The sequence below is a fragment of the Homalodisca vitripennis genome, chromosome 7 (assembly GCF_021130785.1).
Source record: "Homalodisca vitripennis isolate AUS2020 chromosome 7, UT_GWSS_2.1, whole genome shotgun sequence".
Lineage (NCBI taxonomy): Eukaryota > Metazoa > Arthropoda > Insecta > Hemiptera > Cicadellidae > Homalodisca > Homalodisca vitripennis.
The window spans coordinates 139506645-139530079 of record NC_060213.1 but is presented as its reverse complement, the minus strand read 5'-3'; the positions used below and the strand labels follow the sequence as shown (position 1 = coordinate 139530079).

Genomic DNA, 23435 nt, shown 5'->3' with positions numbered 1-23435 from the left:
ATTTCGGGATTATTTTTAGTCCATCCCCGCCTCCTAAAAGGATGTAAAAATGTATCCATAGGAAACCCCCGACATATCAATCACACGAGGAAAATTGTTGAACATTTCACTGAAAACTGCTGGAAAATCGAATAAAAACTTGTTTGTATGTGATATTACAGATTGGTCATGTCGGAACTGACATAATATTTAATAATTATATAAGATCACTTAACAAAGACGTGGTTTATGACCTCTGTTGACCTTTTCATTCCTTATCTTTGGGGCTATTTTGCAAGCACTCTTATAGCATGATTGTGCAATATTTGGAGCTGAACTTAAAATGACAGCATCACCTCCAACATTTCAGTAAGTTAGTAGTCTCTGTGGAACCTACATCGTCATCCTTCATATATTTAGGTAAGTTATACCAGTTTACCAATTCTGCCTTTTATAGATATATTAAACACATGTTAAATTTAAATGGTATGCCCGACAAGTGAAAATACTGATATAGCAAAAAGAGAGTTAAAAGCAAAATTTATAATTTTATATATTTAAATATTATATCATTTAAAAAATACCAGTTACATAATTTAATACTAGCTTCTATTGAATGTCACAAATTTGGTTTGAATTTTAATTCCAGCTGATTGGAAAATATAATCAGTCGTAAGTAAAAGTTACTTAAAAATAGTTTACCTAAAGTTACAAACCAGGAGCTTGCTGCATATTTTATTACTATTCATACAAAACATTTTAGTTTAATTTGACCATTGGAAATGATTTCATCCCCAAAAAGATTTGTTCTAATGCAAATAAAATTTAAAATTGTAAGCAATACTAGTAAAAATCATTAAATTAAAATAAAAATAAGTTGTCTTCTTATTGAGGATTAAGCTACTACATTTAGCTGGATCATTTATTTCTTTGATTTTCAACTTAAGACATACCAAAATTCTGTTTACAGTCCAACTAGAATCAATATTATCTACACGGACATAAGTGAAATATATGTCAGAGATAGTTAGACAATCCTTCTATAGTTAATACAAAAAAAGGAATTCATCTATTTAAATTACGTAGTACAAAGTCAATGAATTTTCTTTAATTATTGTACTATAATATTGTGTCATATAAATAATAATTTCGACATACTGTACAAATAGTTATAACATTATCATTTTATGTCTAGGTCTAAAAATGGATAACGCAGAATTGTATTCTGTGAACAATGAAGTTCAGAAAAGGGATGCCAACATGATATTGTCTGAGTTTGTTCCTCAGTTTACTTGGTCCCAAGACGAGATTGTTCTTGACATCGGTTGTGGACCTGGTGATGTTTCGACAGAAGTGCTCCTTCAGTATATGCAAAAAGACATCAGCTTGGTAAGCGTGAATAATATTTATTGATATGTCCTTAACATTTTGTTTAGACATGAGAGTGAGTGGAATACAAGCAGGACTTTTGTTCTGGCACCTGTGTTCCGAATTGAGAAGGCAGCACTAGAAGGATATTATAAGACCTGCAAGCAATCTCCGGTTCTATATCTATCTAGATATGGTTGTTGAAGCTTATTATTATTGTAATGGCAGTGAGGGGACTAAAATGAGTTACAAATCATATACCACCACCACCACTTACCATTTACCACTTAGGATTCCTATTTGTAAAATTCATAAAGAGCAAGAATCCAAATATTGACCCCTGTGGAACTCCATGTTTTACTGGTTGTGATATTTCACACCTGATTAAGACAAGTTAAGCCCAGTCATAAACTGGAGTATTATGAACAATCTTATCCTGAATCTTGAACTTGATAATCTTGTTTGTTAATCATTTTACAGTTAAAAACAAATCACTGTTATAACGTCATCACAGGTATTGGTAGTTGTGTGTTACATCACTGAAGGCCACAACTGGATTGTCTGGATTAGTAAAGCTAATCAACACTTTTTAACAACTTGAAATACTTATACTATAATTCACTGCCATTGCAATAAAATGTTTTCCATTTTTCTTACTGCTAGTTGAATAGCGTAAGAGTGAATGTTATGTTAGCGTAATATAATACAAATGTATTTTACAGAAAAATTATTGTTGATGTAATTGTGTCCCGAGGCACACAATGGTGGTCAGAAAATGTAAAAAGGATGGTGAGCCCTGAATCAGGCCCCAGAGGGGCCGTCAAGTTGTGACGGAAACATGAGCATGTCATTGCCTAAGGCACTTTGGGCCCCAACAGGAACTCTCCACACTACAGCAAAAATTTGGAACCTGGGGTTGAACAAAATTGTAAGTAGATATGAAAAAATACAAAAGGTATGAATTAGTTCAAAAATGACATTTATTTTTACCTATTTGGTAGTGTTATCAACTTTTGAACGAATGCCTCGTTTTTGATAATCAAATAAGCATATCATTTGATGGTTAAGTATTGTAGATGTTCAGTTATTGTAGCTTTCAAAAATTATTATGTGAAAAGTTACTTGCACTGTAAATTACAAATATTTAACAAAAATGTTTTCTACTAAATGTAGAGCTGACAGTTCCCTTAAGATATACTAAAGTTTTTGTAGGAACTGATTATTTTTCTGAACTTTAATTTATATTTTAAAGGTATCATTTTTGATTTCAGGTGGGAGTAGATCTGAGCTCAAATATGATCGAGTATGCTAACGAAAAATTTGCAAATGACAAAATTCGATTTAAAACACTGGACATAGCTACAAAAGACATTAAGAAACACTTTCCAGAAAAGTATTTCTCAAAAATTTTCTCCTGCCATTGCCTCCACTGGATCCAAGATAACAAGTAAGTTAATAAAAATAAACTAATGTGTAGGCTAAAATAAAATCCAATTCTTATTATTTTATTTACTTCCATTTATATTTTAAGATGTTGCTTATAAAATCATGGGAAAAATTATATTTGATGTCAGATTAAAATTTTAAAAACTTTAGGTTAGGTTGCTGTTGAATTGAATCCACAGTACCTTATGTTTAGTTAACAATAATCCAAACATCAAAAAAGATATTTTTTACAGTTTTCATTAGAAGATTTAACACAGTGTGAAAACTAATGGGAATATTGTTTTAGTAGTCGAACCTATCAATATATAATGTTTACTAGCTACTGTGTTCAAACATGATCGATCTAGCTCGGTTTCTCTCACTGCTTTTCAGGATAGCTATCTCTCGTCGTAGTGCCAAAATTTAACTCTTTATTCTTTCTCCTTTTATTCTTAATAACTGTGTTGTAGAGATAAACAATTACAGTTTTCATCACTTTTGCATGACTTGCTACCAATTTTGGCCTCACAATTTATTTTTACATATGAAAACTGTGTTTCAAAATGACACATTATTAATATACATTCAATTGTAACATCAAAAGTATAAAAAAAACCCTATTCTACGCAGTTGTGCATACAAGAACATCGTTGTAATCTGTAGAAATTTTAAAAGAACTAAAGGAACTATTATTGCGTAAGGGTTATATTAGATTGTGGGTTGGGTAATGATAGCAATGATCAAAGTTTTGTGAAATAGTCACTCATTATATAAATAAATGATTGTACGTCACATGTATTAAGAAGTGTGGTGAAATGACAATTTTCTGTTTGGCAGACAGTTGGCCCAGAATCTGTTCACGCTTCTGAGACCAGGTGGAGAGTTCTTATCAGTGATGACACCCTCCAGCCAGCTGTTCCTTGCCCTCAAACTGCTCAGCGGCTACGAACAGTTCAAGCAGTACTGCGAGGTGTATATTCATTTTCTCATTAGTGACAGTCATATCATTAATATTACTAATAAGTCACTGCCACTACATGTGGTAAAGAGTGCCACTCCTAGTCCACAATATCTATATTCATAAAAGAGGATGTTTGTATATATGACATTGATAGATTCAGAAACTATTTGACCGATCATTATGAACATTTATATGTATATGTATTTTTCCTCGGAGAAGGTTTATATGCTATGCTCATTGTTGTAACTCGCCACCAGGCGGCGCAGCAAAAGATAAAAGTTTTCAAAGAGCCTGCATATTATAAACCGCAATTAAGAGACAGTTACATATATTACATTGCCAAACACTATTTGAAGGCTATATATATATATATATATATATATATATATATATATATATATATATATATATATATATATATATATATATGTTGATATATATTTGTCTTTAAAATTAATTTCTGGTTGAACTTAAATCTTGAGTGTTAGGCCATTTTAAAATAAATGAGTGTAGCATGTGTCTTTTTATAATTTTGTTGTGGTTTGCAAGTTACCTCAGCCTACAAAAGAACTGGGGAGGGTTGATGGCTGAATAGTCTAAGATGTCAGACCTTTGTTAGAGATAGTGCAGGTTAAATCCTGTCTGTAACCGTTGCACTTTTTATCAGTACCATCGACCTTGTATTGTATCGACTCTCCCCTTATTCTGTTTGATAAAATCCTCGCACAGGCCATTAGCCTCTGAGGATGGGCAGAGTAAGGCTTAAAGTGAGATCAGGATTCTTTTAATCAACGAGTACTAGTCTAAAAGAGGAATGATGTCAACTATGACAATTTTACTTTACATATTGACTGTGCTAGAACTACTATTCTCTGTGTTTTAAAGATGGTACATGACTTTGTGCCGCAGTGAAGGAGAACTTTACACCTGATCTGTAGCTAAGTTCAATCGAAATTAAAATTTTAAAAATTTAGATGCGTATACAAACACTTGGTTAATTAAATGACTTCAGTATATTTGTACTAGCTCAAAAATTGAGCCTAAAATGAGGCAGATTCAAAACTCTTGCATCAGTATTCGCCAGAGTGGTAAAGCAAATAGTTCATAGCAATAAAATCACATTGCAGGACATCGACAGTGTCATCCCACCCCTGTACTACTCCAGAAGACCACACATGGACTTCAAGAAGATTCTGTCTTCTCAAGGTCTGGAAGTGATCACCTGCGAGTCCCGACTCAACCCTGTCACCTACCCCAACTTGGAGGTCATGAGAAGTAAGTATTTTTTTATGCATTGGTGTTATTCTTCAGAAATATATTTTCATTTAAATGATTTGTAACTGTTCAAGATAATTATATAAAGAATATGGTTACGTTATACAGAGAACATTTATTATAAGGTCCTGCAGTTTAATAAACTGGTTTTAGGTGCCTAAAAGATTCAAACTAGTAAATTAGAGATGTTCAGATTCAAATCCTGTGAGCTCCCCTCTTCACTTTTATGTCTGCTGTTTACCTTGCGTTAATGACCCTATTGAATGGTGGCTTAATGACCCTAGCCTGCTATAAAAAAAAGATTTAATCAAGATAGAAACGATTCTAATAAATCGTTGTAAAATTTAGTTTTTGTACTTCTTTTAATTTTGCATTTCTTAGATAAAACTAATTAAAAAATAGTATAATGGTCATAAAAGATCTGTTTTTGTAGTAGAAATATTCAAACTTTATTAAATTTGTGCAACTTTTTCTTAGAAGAATTTCATCAAGATATGTAGTTCATAGTTTTAAATACTTTCTTGTAAAAAGAAAATGATCTATAGCCATGATGATACCCCACTATACTATTTTTTTTAAATACACTTTAAAAATGTTGACATACAACATCCAGTTTGCAGGATATATTAACCAAGCAAGCAATAAAAATACCTGATTTAAATTTGTTTATATTTTTATTTTTTCCAATTTCTGTGGTATTTTTAACGTATTCATAATAACAAGAAAAGAATAATGAAATGCTCATGTCTAAATAATAACTTTCCAGGAATAGTTTTGATGTATCGTAGTTCTGCCCCAATCACGATTGGATATTATCACGAACTTAATAGGTCCATTAATAATAAGCATATGTATTACAACAAACAAGATATATCCATAAATAATGTGTGGACATTTAAGTTTGAAATAACACGAAGACAGTTATAACAACTGTAATTTGTCCTCAGGAGCCTTCGAAGCCTTCAATCCATTTGTGAAGAGGATGCCGGAAGAGGTGAAAGAGCAATATCTCGACTGTTTCGAGAGCCTGGTGAAGCAGCGTATCCCGATCTCAGAGTCCGGGGAGATCCACATCAAGAACCCGATTGTGGTTACGTATGCGCGGCGTCCCATACCCTCCTGGTCCTTCTCTGGCCCGACGTCTCACAGCTGCTCCTCAATCCACTGATAGTATACACGAGCAAAAGTATTCCCGACTGAATTCGGTTACAACGTTTCCAAATAGTATTGAAAGGCAGATAGGTTCATTTCACAAATTAAAACATCTAACAATCCAGAAGTAAAAGAAATAAAAATTAGCTGGAATTTTATTTTTTTAATTTGTGAAGAAAATAGCCTATTGGACACAAAAAGCTAAAAACAAAAAGCTGTGATTTAATTTAATGTTAAAGCAGTTTGAATGAATTTCAAATTTTTGACTGAACGATTGACTGATATTTAGACCGAGTTGTAATGATATTCAGTATGCTTACTTTTGTATGTATGTGACGAATGATAATGAGAATGAAAGAAAGGCTTGTATGTGAAAGCTGGACTTTCACAAAGTAAAAGTTAATTAGATTCAATTCTATTATAGCTGTTAAGTACAACATAATTTTAAGTTGTGTTAAAAGTTTAACCATTTACTTATAAAATTTTTACTAAACGTATAGGGTTGTTATATTTTTGTAAATATTTTATAATAAACGTCTAAAGTGTTTTGTTTATGAGTTTTTCTTCTCAAATTCTTAATTTATGAATTGGACTGTTAACGCCTAAAACGGTAAAAAAGAGTTAAAAATATGCAATATAAAAATGTTAGTCTTGTAACACTAGTATATGGAAAGTTAATTATATTATGAATTTTTGGAAGCAAAAACTGTTTGTTTGTACTGCTTGAGGTACAAAGAAGGCCCTATGTAAGAAATTAAACATCAAAATTGGGAATATAAATATATCAATAAAAATAATTTAATTAGAGAACAAAGATTTAATCAGGAAATTGTTTTAGAACAAACTGTTGTGATAACCAATGTAATTGAATGTCTAAAATGGATAAAATACACAAAACATACAGTGACAAAAACAACAGCCAGAGAAAGAAACAGCCATTCATCAATATTTGATTACTAGAACTTTTTATTTCAGCTTTGGCAGCATAATAAGACCTGTCATTTTTATAACGAAACAAACAAACAAACAAAAATCATTTATTATGTATGTAGGCAATTTACAAAGAAATGTTTTGAGTATCTTTATATATAAATATAATCTCTGTAATAATTCAATAAGTAAGTCCATATCAATATTTTTTATCATTGGTTTGAGTGTCTGTTATACCTTTCACGTTTGGAAATAATGGAATACCTCCAAGGAGAGAGGTCCAGAAACCCTCTCCGAGAAAAATGTTGAATATATGAGATATCAAAACAGTATTTTTATGCATTTCTGAGGTAGGGAATGTTTCTTGTGCAAACCAAAAGTACTATTTTATTCAGAGAGAGAGAGAGAGAGAGATAAAGGAAATGCAGTTCCTGTGCAGTCTGTCTAAAACTGAGCACTGCATACTTACTAGTACAAGGATATACTTATTTTAATTTTCAAGTAAAAGTCATATATTTTGGAAGCCTATTTTTTATCCATTAAATGAAATAAAGTTGTAGGGATCTGTAGTTGTCCCCTAAAATTTCCCCTAAAACTTCCCTGCAGCCGATATTTTTACAAACCACATGTTTAATCAAATTCTCTTCAAATATAGCAAGAACCTTTCCTTGTAATTGATTTAGGAAGTGTTCATTGCTTTCAAGTCAAATCAAACTAGAGGAAAAACAATTTTAGAATATATAAACAAAATCAACACATTATTGAATTCAAAACATTATTTGAATATGTAATAAGTAATGATGAGTTATAATCATGGGTTACTCATGCAGAAATATAATATATGAGTTATGTGAATATAAAATACCCATTCATAAAAAATTTATTGTACTAGTAATAAAATGTAATTATGTTTTACGTCATTCATAATGTTTGATACAAAAGGATTACAGAAGCACTGTGTAGAATATCAGCCAAACTTTTAAATATATCTTTTGCTCTATCACTGGGAGTACATGATTAATATTACTTGATTGTAAATGATTATAAATTATTTTAAATGATTGCAGACGTTTTCATAAATATTCAATAAATAAAAATGAGGGAATTCAATAAAAATCAAAGTAAATTGTTTTTCCTTATTGTTGACTGTTTTGTTATGTTTATCAATTTACAACTATTTATTTTTGTGTTTATAAGTATTGTATTGTGCTGTACAGTATTAAAAATACATCAAATAATATGTTAGTCCAAAATGTATTAGCAAACATACTTTAACTTACAAGTTTTTGAACGGTTGAGTTCTTAATGATTTCCCCTACAATTATTTATCATAGACAGCGTGAGTTGATATTTAAAAAAAAAGTTGACTTCTTCCTAAGTCAGTAACAAGTGAAACTATCATAAATTAGCAAATCATTATACAGGGTCCAGCAAAAAAACCTCCCTGATTTCAATAGGTATTTGCAAAAAGAATAAGAAACATACAGAACAATTACTTATATTTGTCAATAGCCTATATGATGCCATTTTACATCACTTAGTACACTTTACTTGGTTTTGAAAATTATGTTCGATAAATGATGTCACCCATTGTTAAGACATTCACGAAGTCTTTCCCTGAAGTTTTCCATAGTTCTTTGTGTAACTTCCCTTGGAATGGCTGCCACTTCCTGCCTAATGGCATCTTTTAGTTCTTGCAGAGTTCTGGGACGATGTTTGTACACTTCAGCCTTTAGGTAGCCCCACAGAAAGAAATCACAAGGTGATAAGTCGGGTGACCTTGAGGGCCAGGAAATGTCTCCTCTTAAAGAAACAAGACGTCCAGGGAACAACTCTCTTAACATTTCCATGGACCGCCGAGCAGTGTGAGCTGTGGCTCCGTTATGTTGGAACCAAATTTCTTCTTCCTCATGATCTAAAACAAACTGGTTGATCTTGGGTCGGAAAAATTTCTCTATCATGTGACAATAGCGATTGGCATTGACCGTTACTGTTTGTCCATCTTCTTCAAAAAAGTACGGTCCCCACACACCAAATTTCGCAACAGCGCACCAAACTGTGACTTTTGGGCTGTGTAGTGGTTGTTAGTGGAGTTCCTTAGGATTTTCTGCAGCCCAGTAGCGGAAATTCTGTTTGTTAACAGTTCCACACAAGTGGAAGTGGGCTTCATCAGAAGAAATGAAGACAGCATCTGGGGGAATGTTTTGCAAAATGTCATCACATGCAGCCCTGCGAGTTTCATAATCTTCTTCAGACAACTTTTGGGCAACCAGTATTTTGTAGGGATGCAGATGAAGTTCCTTATGCAGAATTCTCCTTACACTCCTTTCTGACAATCCCAGGGCAGCTGCATGTTTAACCGCCGAACGCTTTGGAGACTGTTGGATGGATGTTCTCACTCGCGTCACATTCTCCGGTGTTATTGGAGTACGAGGTCGGCCAGTTGGTTTTCTTTTTAATGCTGACCCTGTTTGTCTAAAGTTTGACACCCACAGTCTAATCGTTTTCGCATCAGGAACACTATCACGTCGGCCAAGTTCGAATCGAATCCGAAACGCTCGTTGAGTAGAAATCACAGAACCGCCATTTTTAATAAACTCCTCCACAACAAACGCCCGATGCTCACCGAGCCAAGCCATGGCGAACACTGAAAATGGCACGTACGCCGCTAAGGAACAATACCCCCTCCACATCTGTACCCCCACTACAACTCACGCAGTGGCTTGCTCAAAACGGGGAGGTTTTTTTTTGCCAAACCCTGTATGTTTTTTTTTTTGACCCTCAAACTTTGGCTCATGATTAGAATAAGAGAGAGAGGGAAAATAGAGGATAACTTTATTCAAATTCATTAAGATTTGAAAGGCGTTAAAAAATTTACATCAATTCTTCATCAAAGAAATCATATTATACTTTCCATGATAAATTTTAATAATTTTATCAGTTTTGCATAAACTTTCTAAGTATTAAAAAAATTAAGCAAATTTTATTTCTCTAGTATACAATCTTTGTTTCATTTCTGTGTTTGTCTTTGAAAAATAATAACATGTACCACTAAAAAAAATAATAGAAAATAAAATAACAACAAAAATGTTACAACTCATAGTTTTCAACAAGTTAGTTATTGTTTGTGCATACACAAACTAATGGTGATCACCTTATAATGAGACAGTTCGGATATTTCTTTATAGGCAGTCAATCAGACACAACCGGTTTAACATTTATTATAGTACACAAGTCAACACGATTCATACACCACTGTATTTGCAAAGAATTGCTGATTTCTGTGATTTTTTATGCTTGAGTAATCTGCTTTTCTTTACTCTAATGTGTTTAACCATTTCACAAAGTTTGGTGGCTTGTTTTTAGAATCATGCTATAACAATGTGTGTATTCTTCTTATATACTTTCAAGCTAATCCAATGTCCCAGCAGGGATCACTTCTGGCTGGTTTATACCTTCCAGGTGAACCCACACTGGGCACAGCAAAAACCGATGTGTCACTTAAATATGGGTAACCTTATGGAGCGGCACATCACTAACCGGAAATATTGAGATTCTAGGATACAAGGGTAGTTCGATAAGTCTAGTCTACTGTGGGAGATGATTGTTGGAGTTGGTGGGGTTTGTTCCATAAGTATCAGAGGTTCTTGCTAGCCTCAACAAGAATGTGCTACCCCCTGCCTGCTTCTGGAGAGGCTGGTTCAGAGCTGGCCTCCCCTTCTTCCGGGGGGACATGACTTTGAGATAGTGCCCTAATTCTTGCTCGTGGATCTCGATAGGAGGCGGCCCCTACCCCTAACCTTACCCATTCTGAATATCCTGTCATTCCGGAAGCAGCGCTAAGGTTCGTACAGGACTAAGTGCAATATATAAGCTTCTTGTCCCAAGAAAATTTGTTCAGTCTTTTTCACGTCAACTAAAAATTTGGAACGAAATACACATTTGACAAAGGAAATATTTGAAAACAATAAAATGGACATTATAAATGCTTTAATTCATTCAACACATAAACTCACAAACACAATTCATCAAGTTAGTACGAGACTAAACTAAAGATTGTAAACTTCGGCAAATGAACTAGTAACAGAGGGAAAATTCCACTTAATCCACAATGACACCTAAATCAAACAAAAAGTTTGTTTCTTTGCAATGAAGTCAAGCACAACTACAGTAAACTTGAAAAGGGTTTAACTTAAAAATACATATTTACGATGGATCTCTCAGTAGGGGCACATTGCATGGCGCCCTCCGTCTACCAGGAGATTTATTCCAGTGATAAAGCTGGAGTTTTCACTCGCCAAGAAGTGAATGGCATCAGCAACTTCTTCTGGGGAGGCTGACCGCCCGAGAGCGTGAGTGAACTTGCAGTTCTCGATCATCTTCTGGTAGGCCTGTTCGCTCATTCCTGCTCGACGTTGGAGCTCGGTTCTGACCACTCCTGGGTTGACGCTGTTCACCCTGACCTGTCTGCTAGCCAGCTCCAAGGCCACGCACCGGGTCAGCTGGTTGACCGCAGCTTTGGACATACCGTAGGCCAACGCGCCAGGGAAAGCGCGTGTTCCTGTCAAACTGGACACGTTCACGATGTTACCCTTCGTCTGGATCAGGAACGGAACCGCTTTCATAGTCATGTTGTAGACTGCTCTGACGTTGGTGTTGAAAACACGGTCGAACTGAGCTACGGAAGTGTTTTCGATTGATCCGTTCTCAGCGATTCCTGCGTTGTTGATGAGGACGTCGAGCCTTCCAAAGTGATTTATGGTCAGTTTCAGAATGTTCTCGATGGAGTCTTCAACTAAAATGTCCCCAATAGTTACCAATGGCTTCTCACTGCTTAGATTTTCACATTCTATAGCAACTGTTCGCAAGTTGTCTCCGTTCCTACCAGTGAGTGACAATTTTGCTCCAGATTTTGCGAATTTTACTGCTGTCGCCGCTCCGATCCCAGAGCCTGCTCCAGTAATCAACACGACTTTTTCAGCAAACATGATTTTTTTTCTCGTAACTGTACAATGTTCCCTGTAAGCACCACTAATAACACAATGGCCAATTATGATTTCCTTCCAGAACCTTTCAATCTTATCAGCACACAGCTGGTGTTACATGGAAAACCTCTAATGATAAAGTGCTTAACACAAAGATAACCAGTCTGAATTATAAAATACAGGTTGATGTGTTGTGTCATCACGCGATTGGAGAAAGGGCATCAGAAAACTATCATATATTGTTCTTATCAATTTATGCACACCATATGTTAATAAAACATGCATACATACTTTTGTAATAATTTAAACCTGATAAAATTATAATGTTATAGCAAACCATGACCTAAAAACACGATTGTAGGTTTTGTTTTCTTCTTTAGATACAAGTAGATTCAAATAAAAAATAATGAATTTATAAAATAGCACTGCACCTACCAAGTTCAATTAAAAAATATGTGAGATTTTTAACTTGTAATATTGACAAAAAAATTATTCTTCACTACGACTGTCTGACTAGTTAAACATTATTATGATCCATCATTTACATAATATAGAAGAAATAAATAGCAATGATTTCTTTATTGAGGTACAATTTGAGTGAACAGGCCCACAAACTTAAATATTGTGACACTAACTTTTTTATTTATTACCTCAATACAACACACTTAATTTTGTACATAATAATATGAATAAATTTAGTGTTAGGGTTTGGGGATTCTTTATTATACAGGGTGTCCCGTAACTCTCTGGATACCACATTATTGTTCAGGTCAAGACAAACATATTTCACCATATGAACATGGGTCTCCCTCCGATGCTTAGTTTACCATCTGTCTGTATTTTTCTTTATAAAAAAATTAATATCTTAAAAAATAATAAATTAAAATTATAGAAAGTTTGGCTCAAATGTTTACAATAACAATACCTGTTACTGAAAAATATCATGAAATTATCTTTAGTATTTTCAAAATGTGGCCATTAAAACAATTAACATTGAAAATCTTCCAAACCAGCAATTTTTCTCAAGAATACCAGTTTTTAGAGGATTTTATCACAAATCTATTAACACCAAAATTATTTAAATCAAATAACAAATAACTGATTTAAAGCAGATTTACTATAATGAGACATGGCCCACATTGACAGCTGCCGTTGATTTTGTATTGTTGGCTATTTGCTGAGAACCTCAATGTGGGCCATGTCTTGTCACAGTAAATCTGCTCTAAATCAGTTGTTTATTTGATTTCAATAATTTTGATGTCAATAAATTCGTGATAAAATTCTCTAAAACTTTTATTCTTGAGAAAAATTGCTGGTTTTTAAGATATTCAAAGTTTAAAAGTTTTAATGACAGCCATTTTGAAAACACTTAAGATAATTTAATGACATTTTTTCAGTAACGTTTCTTGATGTTTTATAAGGTTAACTATGATGGCTAAATATAATGTTTGAGGAGCAAGCTCTTTTTGTTAATTAATATTTCCTGGAATTACAATGTATTGACCATACATATTGAATGTAGTATGCATGGTATAAGGCTGATGGCTTTTCATTTATCACCAGAAGAGTTGCCACTGCAGCATATCATTACCTATTGCCCGTTAAAATGACTTAAAATTCTTTATTACTCATAATGAGGAAACGAACATCCGAAAAAAAAAACATAACAAAAACTAATGTCCTATACAGGTAAAATGTAAGGTCATCATATGAAAAGTAAAATGAATTACTTGGGAAGAACGATATTAGCATGAATTTTATTTTATTTTTTATTTATTTTATTAATTATTTTTGAAAAAAGATAGGTACACAGGGTATGAAATAAAGAAAAAGTTGGGTATTATTATCTTTATTCGTAAGAATATTATCCACCCAACGACAGTGAGGGCCTACATAATATATTTACATTTCCTTGTAATATAAAATATGATCACACATTCAACTTTCCGGAAATGGCAAATCCCCATTTGTGGATGTGGACAGTTATCCGGGACACAGCGCGGATAAATCTCCCTTGATTCACTTATAAATATATACTTTTTAACTTTTTTTCAGTCTATTAATTATTTTACAATTTTTATTGTTTTTAACATTTTAACAATAACAACATAAAAACCTGTAAAAGAAAACTTCTCTCTATACAATGACTCAGAACACAACAAACTCATGCTTATATAAAACTCTACAAAATTGGTTCAAAATATATCAATAGAAAGACTAACAAAAAATATAACAATAATTATAATATCTATTGTGACATAAATTAATTCAACAATATTTATCAACTTTCACTTAGATTGAGTAAAATGAACGTTTCGGCTCGAAGCCAAATGTACTTTGAATTAACCACGTTTAAAAAGACAGTATTGTCAGTAAAACACGCTACAAAAGACTTAGAAGGTATTGCTTTTAGGGTGCAAAGTGATGTGGTTGTCTGATTTATGAACAGAATCGCACAAATGATAACTATTTCTGAAAAATAAACTATGATAAAATAGTAAAAGGCACCAGATTTCACCGAAAAGCAAAAACAAATAAATGATCGAACAAACAACTGTAAAGCTAACAGAATAATGTAAATTGCACAGAGAAGGAAACGCAAGAGGAACTATTTAAGGATTCACGACTTTAAAGTCTGTCGAGGAAGACGCAATTAACTGGTTGACTGTCTTTTTACACAAAACAGTTAAAATAAAAAATCTTTCATTCCATAAAACTAGTAGCTGTCGCAGTACACTACGGCAAATTATAAATGGTAAATTTATTCAAAACTTATTATATAAATATTGTATAAAATTACATGAGACTTTCAGATAAAACTAATTCATATACATTAACAGAAAAATAAAAATGTAAAATTCCTTCGAGCGACCGAATTCAGATATCCATGAACGTGCCGGGTCATTAACCAATGCAGCAAGCAGTAAACAGGAGGGAAAGATGAAAACGTCTCGAGAAAGACCGTACTTTCCGTTATTAAGTAAATTTTCCACCATAATCAAAATAAATATTGCACTATAACATACTAATAAGTTCAAGACGATTGATAACCAAACAACATTAAGCCAGTAAAGTAATCCATGTGTAAGAAAACAATGATCAAGCGATAATTTGAGTAAACAATAATATTTAAACACTCCTGAACTCAGGGTAGTTAATCCTACTCATTAAAGGTTTTGATGTGTTTCAAATAAACAAAACGAATGGAAGATCGGATGGTCCAGTTTGTCGTGAGTGGGTGGTGGGGGGGCGGGCTAGCGGCGGGGCCCCCACGGCAACGATGACTGAGGTGTGTGGCTGCTACCACCTCCGAATGTCGGGAAGTCTTCTGTGCTGTTCGTGTCCGGAGCTTTCTGTTCCCAAGGCCCTCCTTTCACGACGAAACCAGAAGCCTCGCTCTTCACATTGTGGTTTCCGAAGAAGTTGTTAGTCTCTTCTCTGTATGTAGGTGGTTCACTGACGTCTTGCAACTGTTAATATACGGAAAAATTAATGTAATGGAAACGTGATCCATTCTTTTTTGGATCGTTGGATCTTGGATTCTGCTACAAGAGAACACACTTATAAAAATTTTAATAATATTGTAAAGCTCCTTTTACAGGGTTCCCATTGTGTGTATTGTGATCCTCTTAACTACAGGTAAAAATAATAAGTGAGCACAACTTACGTATTCCTCCTCCAAATTGAGCAGGTGATCCTTGGCTTCCTCACAGTCGTTCTCGTTGCCCGTGATGATGACAAGATCAGGCTCAGGATCCTGCGAGCGTGGGAACTTGATCTCAACATTAAATTGGTCCATGATCTTGCGGATGCTGCGGCCTCGAGTGCCGATCAGCCTGGAGTGTACTCGACTGTCCAAGAACACTTCAACCTTGGCCAAGCCACTCTGGAACATGGAATTGTACTTAGTTCACACAGTCAGTGGGTAGTTATCGTGTCTAAGAATGAGTATACAACACAAATAGACAAAATAATTATATTAAAATTCCAATTAAATACGCAAAAGTATCTAAACTCTTTATTTTGCATATTTTGTAAGCTTTTGGGAAAAAGCTGTTGTAAAATAACTACCCAACAGATTTTCATAATCTTGTGTTGTTTTTTCTAATTAAACGCAGAATATGATGCATATCATTACAAACAAAATTTGCTTTATAACAATATAAAAATTTCAGTTTTTAACAAATACATATTGGCCTCCAGTAGTCTTTATTTGAACTACTACAAATCCAAAGTAGTGCTATTTAATTGCTACTACACTCCAACGGTCAACTTCGGAACTGTTATGAAAGCACATAGTGACGTTTTACCTGGACGTTAGAAACAGAACGTTGTTGTTTTCTCAATTACGTTTTTAAAGTTGCTACTGTAATTTTTTATTTTTATTTTGATTGTTGTTTAGTCGGTATGGCAGAAATTAGTTGTAATAACAATAAGGACTTTTTTTATCAATTTAGACATGTCATGTCAGAATGCGTTGTGACACGTCTTCTCCGATGGCTACCAGGGTGCGGAATCAATTTATCAATCACTACCTGGCGTGACGGATCAAGATGATGGCCGTTTGGTAATGAAGACATTGCTAAAGTTGATCATGCTCCATCTGTGGCCTTTTTATAGCAAGTTACATAAAACGTAACTATTGTGAGCCTTGTTACAACTTGACAAAAAATTGGAATTTTACAAGCAAACATGATTTTACGTGTTGACTCACCAGTTCGCTGACAAGCTTTAGTATGTCGTCTCTTGCAGCTATGGCCTTGTCTTCATAACCAACAATCTTGATGATTTTCTCATTCTCGTCACCACGACGAGGAAACGTTATTTGGACGTTATGGTCTTGCCTGATCTTATTGATCACCAGGCCTCGCTTCCCGATGATTTTTGGATGAAACTCAGGCTCAACTTCAAACTGTAAGGAAATTTAGTTAAATAAAGTTGTTATTTAAAAAAATACAATTTCCTAACAAAGCAAAACTGTTTTAATATATTGAAAAAAAAAAAATACAGAAATAATTAGAGTTTTAATATATATAAATAATTACGAAAGAGTAATCAAAGTAAAATTATTTGGGGAGAAGAAATACTTACTTCTAGCTCATATGACTTTAGTAACCTATCTTCTCTCTCAGCATCAATTTCCTTTATTCTCTCTTCTACAGCTATTTTGGCACTTTCTACAGCTTCATTTGTTCCTGTGATCTGCAAAACAAGCAGACTGTTGTAAATACTATAATATCACTTAAGGAGAAAATAGAATTTTTTAAGGGAAAATTTGGTGTTTCAGTTCTATATTCAACTGAAATAATTTCCAGGTATAACATTGCAGTCCCCAGTATGTTTTTATGTATTATAGGTTTAGCATATTTTAAATTTTTTAAAGACCAATTGCTAAAAACACTATTATTTTGGGTTCTTTATACAGTATAATATTAATAATAATGAAATGATGAATTCTTAAATTTTAATCTTAGTTTTGAAAAATTTTCATACAAAACCAAAAAACATTATAACAAACTTGAAAAAATTTAGCTTTATTTTGTAAAACAAAAATGGTTTAAATAGTAAAAATTACTTGTTTTAAGAATTTTTATAGGCATAGTAGTGAAATAACATTTCACTTTTTTATTTTTTTTTTATTCTATTAAAAAAAGCTGTAATTAAAAACAGAATAGTAAAACTATCTAACAAAAGTGTCGAATATAACTAATGAAATACGTATATAATAAATCATTGATATAACGAGCAAAAGAAAATAAGTAAACAACAAAAAGCCCTCTTAATAGTAAAATCAACTTGTTCTTAGTTGGAGGTAAAAATGTATTTCAAATTACCTAAAAAAATTTGTACTAAAATTTTTGTTTTTTAAATTTTACTTTGTACTATGCCCAGACGGGACAGAGACGGGATGGTTTTAGAATGAGGACAGATTTTTAAAACGAGGACTGTGACTCAAGATGTACCTTAATATAGTCCAGATGATCATCACTGTTGGGGACCTCAATGTGAACATCAAATCTGTCGCTCAGTTCTCGGATGGACTGGCCTTTCTGGCCGATGATGGAACGATGGTAGTCGAATGGAACATCCACCTGGAGCCACCAAACACACTTACATTATTAACCCATTGGAGGACTGAGATTTTAACGCTATTTGTGACAACCCAGGACTGAGTTTTTTTTTGTTTAAAAAAAACGTTTAATAGTTTTTTTCAGTTATGGTGGTATAACTTACCTGTAAAAAAGTTTTTGTTGTGGAATTCATGTGTGGTATATATTTACAAAATAATTACAAATACATTTTTACTTTTTTTAGTATTTATTTACTGTATGAAAAATTTCAAAACAGTTTTCCAAATGTAAAGGAACTTTACATTTTTTACATTGGTAAATTGTTTCTGATCGCCTTCCGTGATCATAACACACTTTAACATCTTTTGGATGGTCTAGCTTTGTTTGTTGGAGGAATTTTTTCAATGAAATGTCCCCATTGTTTACATTGTAGCCTCATTGGTTGGTCTAGTGAAGGCCTCCCTCCTGTAGGCCTATCAGGAAGCTGAACTGTTGATAGTAACTGGTCAACAATGTTTAGCCTAAATTCTGAAAGATGAATTTTCTTTTTAGTGACCAAGTTGTGTACAATACTAGCATTACATAATGCAATATCAAAAAGGTAAAAAAAATATATTTTTTTGTACCCTTTGGCACTTCTCTACGCATTACTGGAAAAGGAGGAAAGTTTTTGGTCCTGCTTGTCTACCCCACACATATACTTGTTGTAATCTACAACAACATTTGGTTTGAGGCTTACTACTGGATTTTGTTTTCTACTTTCTCGCTGAGAAGTTACTTCTTGGAAATCTGGTCTCTCGTGGTATGTTGAAAGCATTGTCACACATCCTTCCTATCTTTCCATTTCAGACACAACATGTTATTACTTGAGCGAAATGTTATTTCTCCTTTCTTCAGTTTTTCTTTTTTTATTTCCTTGGGAACATTTTTTCTATTGGCTCTCAATGTACCAATGCAATAAGTATCTCTGTTTTAGGAGCTCCAAAAAAAGGTTTGGCGATGAATACCAATTGTCCATAAACATAAGTCGACCTTCACCAACTAAGTCTTCTGTCATTGTCAAAACAACTTGTTCACTAACTAGCATTGTAGTGTCATTGGTAATTTCCTTCCCAGTGTATATCTTGAAATTGTAGCAGTACCCTGTTACAGAATCACATACCTTATAAATCTTAATTCCAAACCTAGCCCTTTTTGAAGGGTTGAATTGGATGTAGGCTAACCTTCCTCGGAAGGACATCAAACTTTCGTCAATACAACAAAACTTTTCCAGGTTTGAATACCCTTTTGAATGATGACAAAAGTAATTCAACAACTGGTCGGATTTTCCTTAGTTTGTCAGTTTGCAGAAGTGAGGATGAAAAGTGTAAGTATCTAGAAATAGATTTGAATCTGTCGCGTGACATAACCTCACTATAGATAGGACAATGAATTATTTGTCTGCGAGACCAATAGTTCAGTTACTTTTTGTTTTGGGTTTTGTGACATCAAAACAACAAGGCTAAAGTAAGCCTTCATTTTCATCCTTGGTTACATCAGTCCAATTATTATTAGGCCTAACATCACCTCCACCAAGAATTTTCTCCCTAGCATACTTGTTAGTTTCACTTACAACTTTATCCCAGAAACTCATTGGTTAGAAATTGATTCAATACATCTAGCTCTGTACAATCAGCATTCAATTGCCTGGAAACAATTGGATTTATACCTGAATTTCCAGTAAAGTTGATTTGCCTTACTGTGTTTGTGTCATTTGTCCAGGTCCAAGTTTGGAGGTTAGGCCTATTGTCATTGTCCGTCATCGTCATCACTACTATCACTTCGCCCGTCATTGTCACTGATTTCATCATTATCGTCATTGATATTCACAGTTTCGCCATCTAAATCACCACTATCACTATCACTTTCATTCAGTACATTATCCACATACGCAGATAACTCCGACGAACGGAGAAAAACACTTCATCGCGAGACGCCATGTTGCTCGACTGATCGCTGTTCTATTGCAAACAGTTACGGTATTCCAGGTTTATGTTCGGTTTTTTGCATTCAGTTTCTTGTATTCGGATGTTAGATACCGAATAATACGATTCAACTATCGATCGCTTGTTGGTGAACGGAATAACCATACAAATAACCGAGAATTATATCGATTGAACAAATCCCAAAAATTCATGACGGACACTGTCCGTCATCCGTCTTTACGCGCTGTATACATGATGACGGGCAATATACGTCATCCGTCGCCAATGGGTTAAACTAACCCACTCTTTTATCACACCCTCACAATAACAAGTAAAATAGAGATACCAAAAAAATTTTTTTACACACAAAAAATTATATTTTATTTTCAAACAACTATAATTATTGAAATGGCAAATTTTATGGAAAAAGGCTTTTCCCCATTCATAAAATAAATATTCTTCTGTGTTATTTAACCCTTCCCACGCCGTAGATGGATATATTAGAATGGTAAGACTTTGACCAAAATGCCAAATACAGTTATATCCGATATAGATTATGACTCTTGAAAAAGAGTTTTTTAATCTACAAAAAGCCTTCAAAGTGTCCTGTGCACGCTCCGTGCTTATTGCAATTGCCATGGAAGTATTTATAAACAACCTTCACCCAGCGGCAGAGGGAGGGGAGCGCCCTTTGTCACACTCTGACCACCTGCTTGACAGTTCTGCGTCTCCTAAAGAGCCATAACCAAACATATCCGTGGCATGTATTACTGCTCTCTCGGTTGTCACGAGTGCGTGTCTACTACGTATCTCGTTATTATTCTTCATTGTGTGGTAGTGTTGTGATTAGTTTGAAATATTTATCTTGTTTTATAGCGCAATGAGGTGTAATCAATTTAATTAAAATTTATTTGAAATAAACAGTTTCGTAAATAGATCTATTTTATTTTTATAAATAAATACACTAATTTAAGTAAAATGCCCTGTATTTATCTTTTATAATTTTGCTATAATTTATAAACTTTCCTTTTGAGCTTTACAAACCTGATGTTTTTTGCTACATTTTAGACGTAAAAAAATAATTAAATATAAACTATACAAATATAAGAAAAATTCAAAAGCATTTGGATCAGTATTAATTACACCTTTATATATATATATATATATATTTACTAATTTAAGCTTATGTTGGTATATCTTACTAACTACCAAAATGGATTTAACAGAATATTCTAATAATGATAAAATGCTTTAAACAGCAGTGATGTAAAGATAATTTGGGACGTAAATTAATTATAGATTTACATACAATTTATTAATTTTCGCTTTATCGGTTTGCACTAAGCGTTGCGCAAGTCACCTGGATTGTGATGGGAACGTTGTTGATGAGAGCTTGTTTGGCCGCCTCACAATTCTCCGGCTTGCCCGTGATGCGAATGATGTCACAGGCCTTGATGGATGGGACAGGGTTGGCATCTCCGTTCATCAGATTGTTTTCTCCATTCTCTGCTGCATGTTCACCGTCATAGTACTCATTCGATTGTGTGTAATCCTCTGCAAGACATTACATGTCGATGAGAAAACATCCAAAGGAGTAATAATCACTCAAAATCATCGTATGTCATAAATGAAACTTAAAAACACACATCTAAACGGAAGCTGTTCATAAGTCTTAAACATAAATAAAGGAATATACGTTATACGTTTTGAATGAAATACGTACTTAGTAAATCACAATTAATAGTGGTAATATAGTAAACCCCTGATTAGCGGACAAATTTGAGAAGTAGTGAAAACAGTTCCAGTAACATCATCAAATGGAGAAGCTACAGGAAGAAAAGATAATTTGGAAAAACAGCAACCCCAATATTATATTGACAATAATCCACCACCTCTTATTTTAGAATGTTAGTGCCGCACTAGCTGATCCTACTGGTACCAGCAATACCACCGCTATCGCTTAGTACGCGCAAAGCAAGTTCAGTAGCAATTTGTTTACTCTTACATGTGATCAAGAACGTAGCCAGAAAAAACTGGGGGGGTCCAGACTACTGATATTTTTCCCGTAGTGGACAGAGAGTAAGGCCCTTGTTCCTTAAAAAGTTCTTGGCACGTTTTGTTTGTTGAGAACGCTCTTTCAGCAGTACATGTCAGTAATACTGAATTATTTAAATACTAATAATAATCATTTAGTAGAAAAGTAATTGAAAAGATTAAACATTTGTTGTGTGGGGGGGGGGGGTCCAGACCCCTTCGACCACCTCGCTGGCTACACCCTGGCATCTGATTTTATTTTTTAAAAACAAATAAGTTGATTTCAATTAATTGTTCTGTAAAATATTATTCTTGTTCCGTACAACGTATATTTCCTGGTAGTTCTACGCCTTAACATAATATCTCAAATTATCGGAAACATGTTTAGTTCTTATTTCCGATAACCGAGGTATTACTGTAACCTATTTCAATTTTTTAAAAAACAAAATCAGCAAAAAGGTAGACCATCAGTATATTTCATGATTGCTAGATTCTATTTTCTAATAAGCTAAATATGCAACCATGTATATGGTTATATGGTGTATATTTTATATATTCTTTTTGCTACAAAGAATTTAATTTCAAATAATAAATGATTATTCCAAACAAAATTTATATTTTGTTAATATTGAAATCACTCCTAATTTAGTGATTAGGTTAGGTTTTATGAAACTAGACAATCCAAGTCAAAAAATACAAATGAATTATAAAATTACAATTTAATGGGGTAAAAATCAGCAAACGTAGTTGTTTTAAATCCCACACAAAACCCCCCAAAACTTACATTTCAATACGATACAACCATTAATTTATACGTAAAATCTCTTTCCTTAATAAATCTTTAAGAACTTCATAAAGACATTACAGAACGTTTCTGTCCCTTTTCTAATGGCAACAACAACAGAAACATACGAGTACTTTCAACTAACTCAACTTGTCAACTTACCCTGAAAGTTCCTCTCAGGGAACTTGATCTGGACATCAAATTTGTAAGTGATATCTTGTACCTTGGCTCCTCTCTGCCCCATAATGGTGCGATGGAATTTCTGGGGTATAACACAGTCTATAGTCACCATTGACTCCTGTAACACACACAAGTATTAGTTGAACAGTGCAAGCCACATACAGTAAGTAAAGATGCAAGGGTAGACGTTTGGAACAGTGTACAAATCATGTTTTTTCCTTGAAAATAAAAAAGAAAAAGATTTCCATTTATTGTTCTGCATATCCCCCAATTAAGCTATACACTGTATGTATCTGAGAATAAAGTTTTGACTTCCCTTGTTAAAAG

At 33.6% G+C, this 23435-nt stretch overlaps 3 protein-coding genes across 4 annotated transcripts in view; 1 reads left to right on the top strand and 2 right to left on the bottom strand.

Moving 5' to 3' along the window:
* The first annotated feature begins 255 nt into the window (after positions 1–255).
* Positions 256–6707, top strand: LOC124366423 (juvenile hormone acid O-methyltransferase-like). Of its 2 annotated transcripts, none has more exons than XM_046822967.1 (6): positions 256–399; positions 1175–1368; positions 2619–2794; positions 3610–3742; positions 4861–5008; positions 5956–6707. In XM_046822967.1, the coding sequence occupies exons 2-6, from the start codon at positions 1183–1185 to the stop codon at positions 6174–6176; spliced, it is 864 nt and encodes a 287-aa protein (XP_046678923.1). In that variant the 5' UTR covers positions 256–399; positions 1175–1182; the 3' UTR covers positions 6177–6707. The 2 variants fall into 2 exon arrangements, with proteins under 2 accessions (XP_046678923.1, XP_046678924.1); XM_046822968.1 differs by lacking the exon at positions 256–399 and adding an exon at positions 2070–2275 and having other exon boundaries at positions 1229–1368.
* A 4356-nt stretch (positions 6708–11063) lies between these two features.
* On the bottom strand, positions 11064–13020 carry LOC124366422 (3-oxoacyl-[acyl-carrier-protein] reductase FabG-like). The gene has a single exon (XM_046822966.1). It carries the CDS (start codon positions 12076–12078, stop codon positions 11311–11313), a length of 768 nt encoding a protein of 255 aa, XP_046678922.1. The 5' UTR covers positions 12079–13020; the 3' UTR covers positions 11064–11310.
* An 888-nt stretch (positions 13021–13908) lies between these two features.
* LOC124366421 (vigilin) overlaps positions 13909–23435 on the bottom strand; it is a 53944-nt gene continuing 44417 nt past the window's right edge. The window contains exons 18-24 of the mRNA XM_046822965.1: positions 23091–23226; positions 21471–21664; positions 18039–18167; positions 17167–17277; positions 16790–16987; positions 15743–15961; positions 13909–15545 (exon numbers count right to left, since the gene is read on the bottom strand). Of these exons, the coding sequence (XP_046678921.1) occupies positions 15330–15545; positions 15743–15961; positions 16790–16987; positions 17167–17277; positions 18039–18167; positions 21471–21664; positions 23091–23226 (1203 nt within the window). The 3' untranslated portion in view covers positions 13909–15329. The remainder of the gene's footprint in view (positions 15546–15742; positions 15962–16789; positions 16988–17166; positions 17278–18038; positions 18168–21470; positions 21665–23090; positions 23227–23435) is intronic.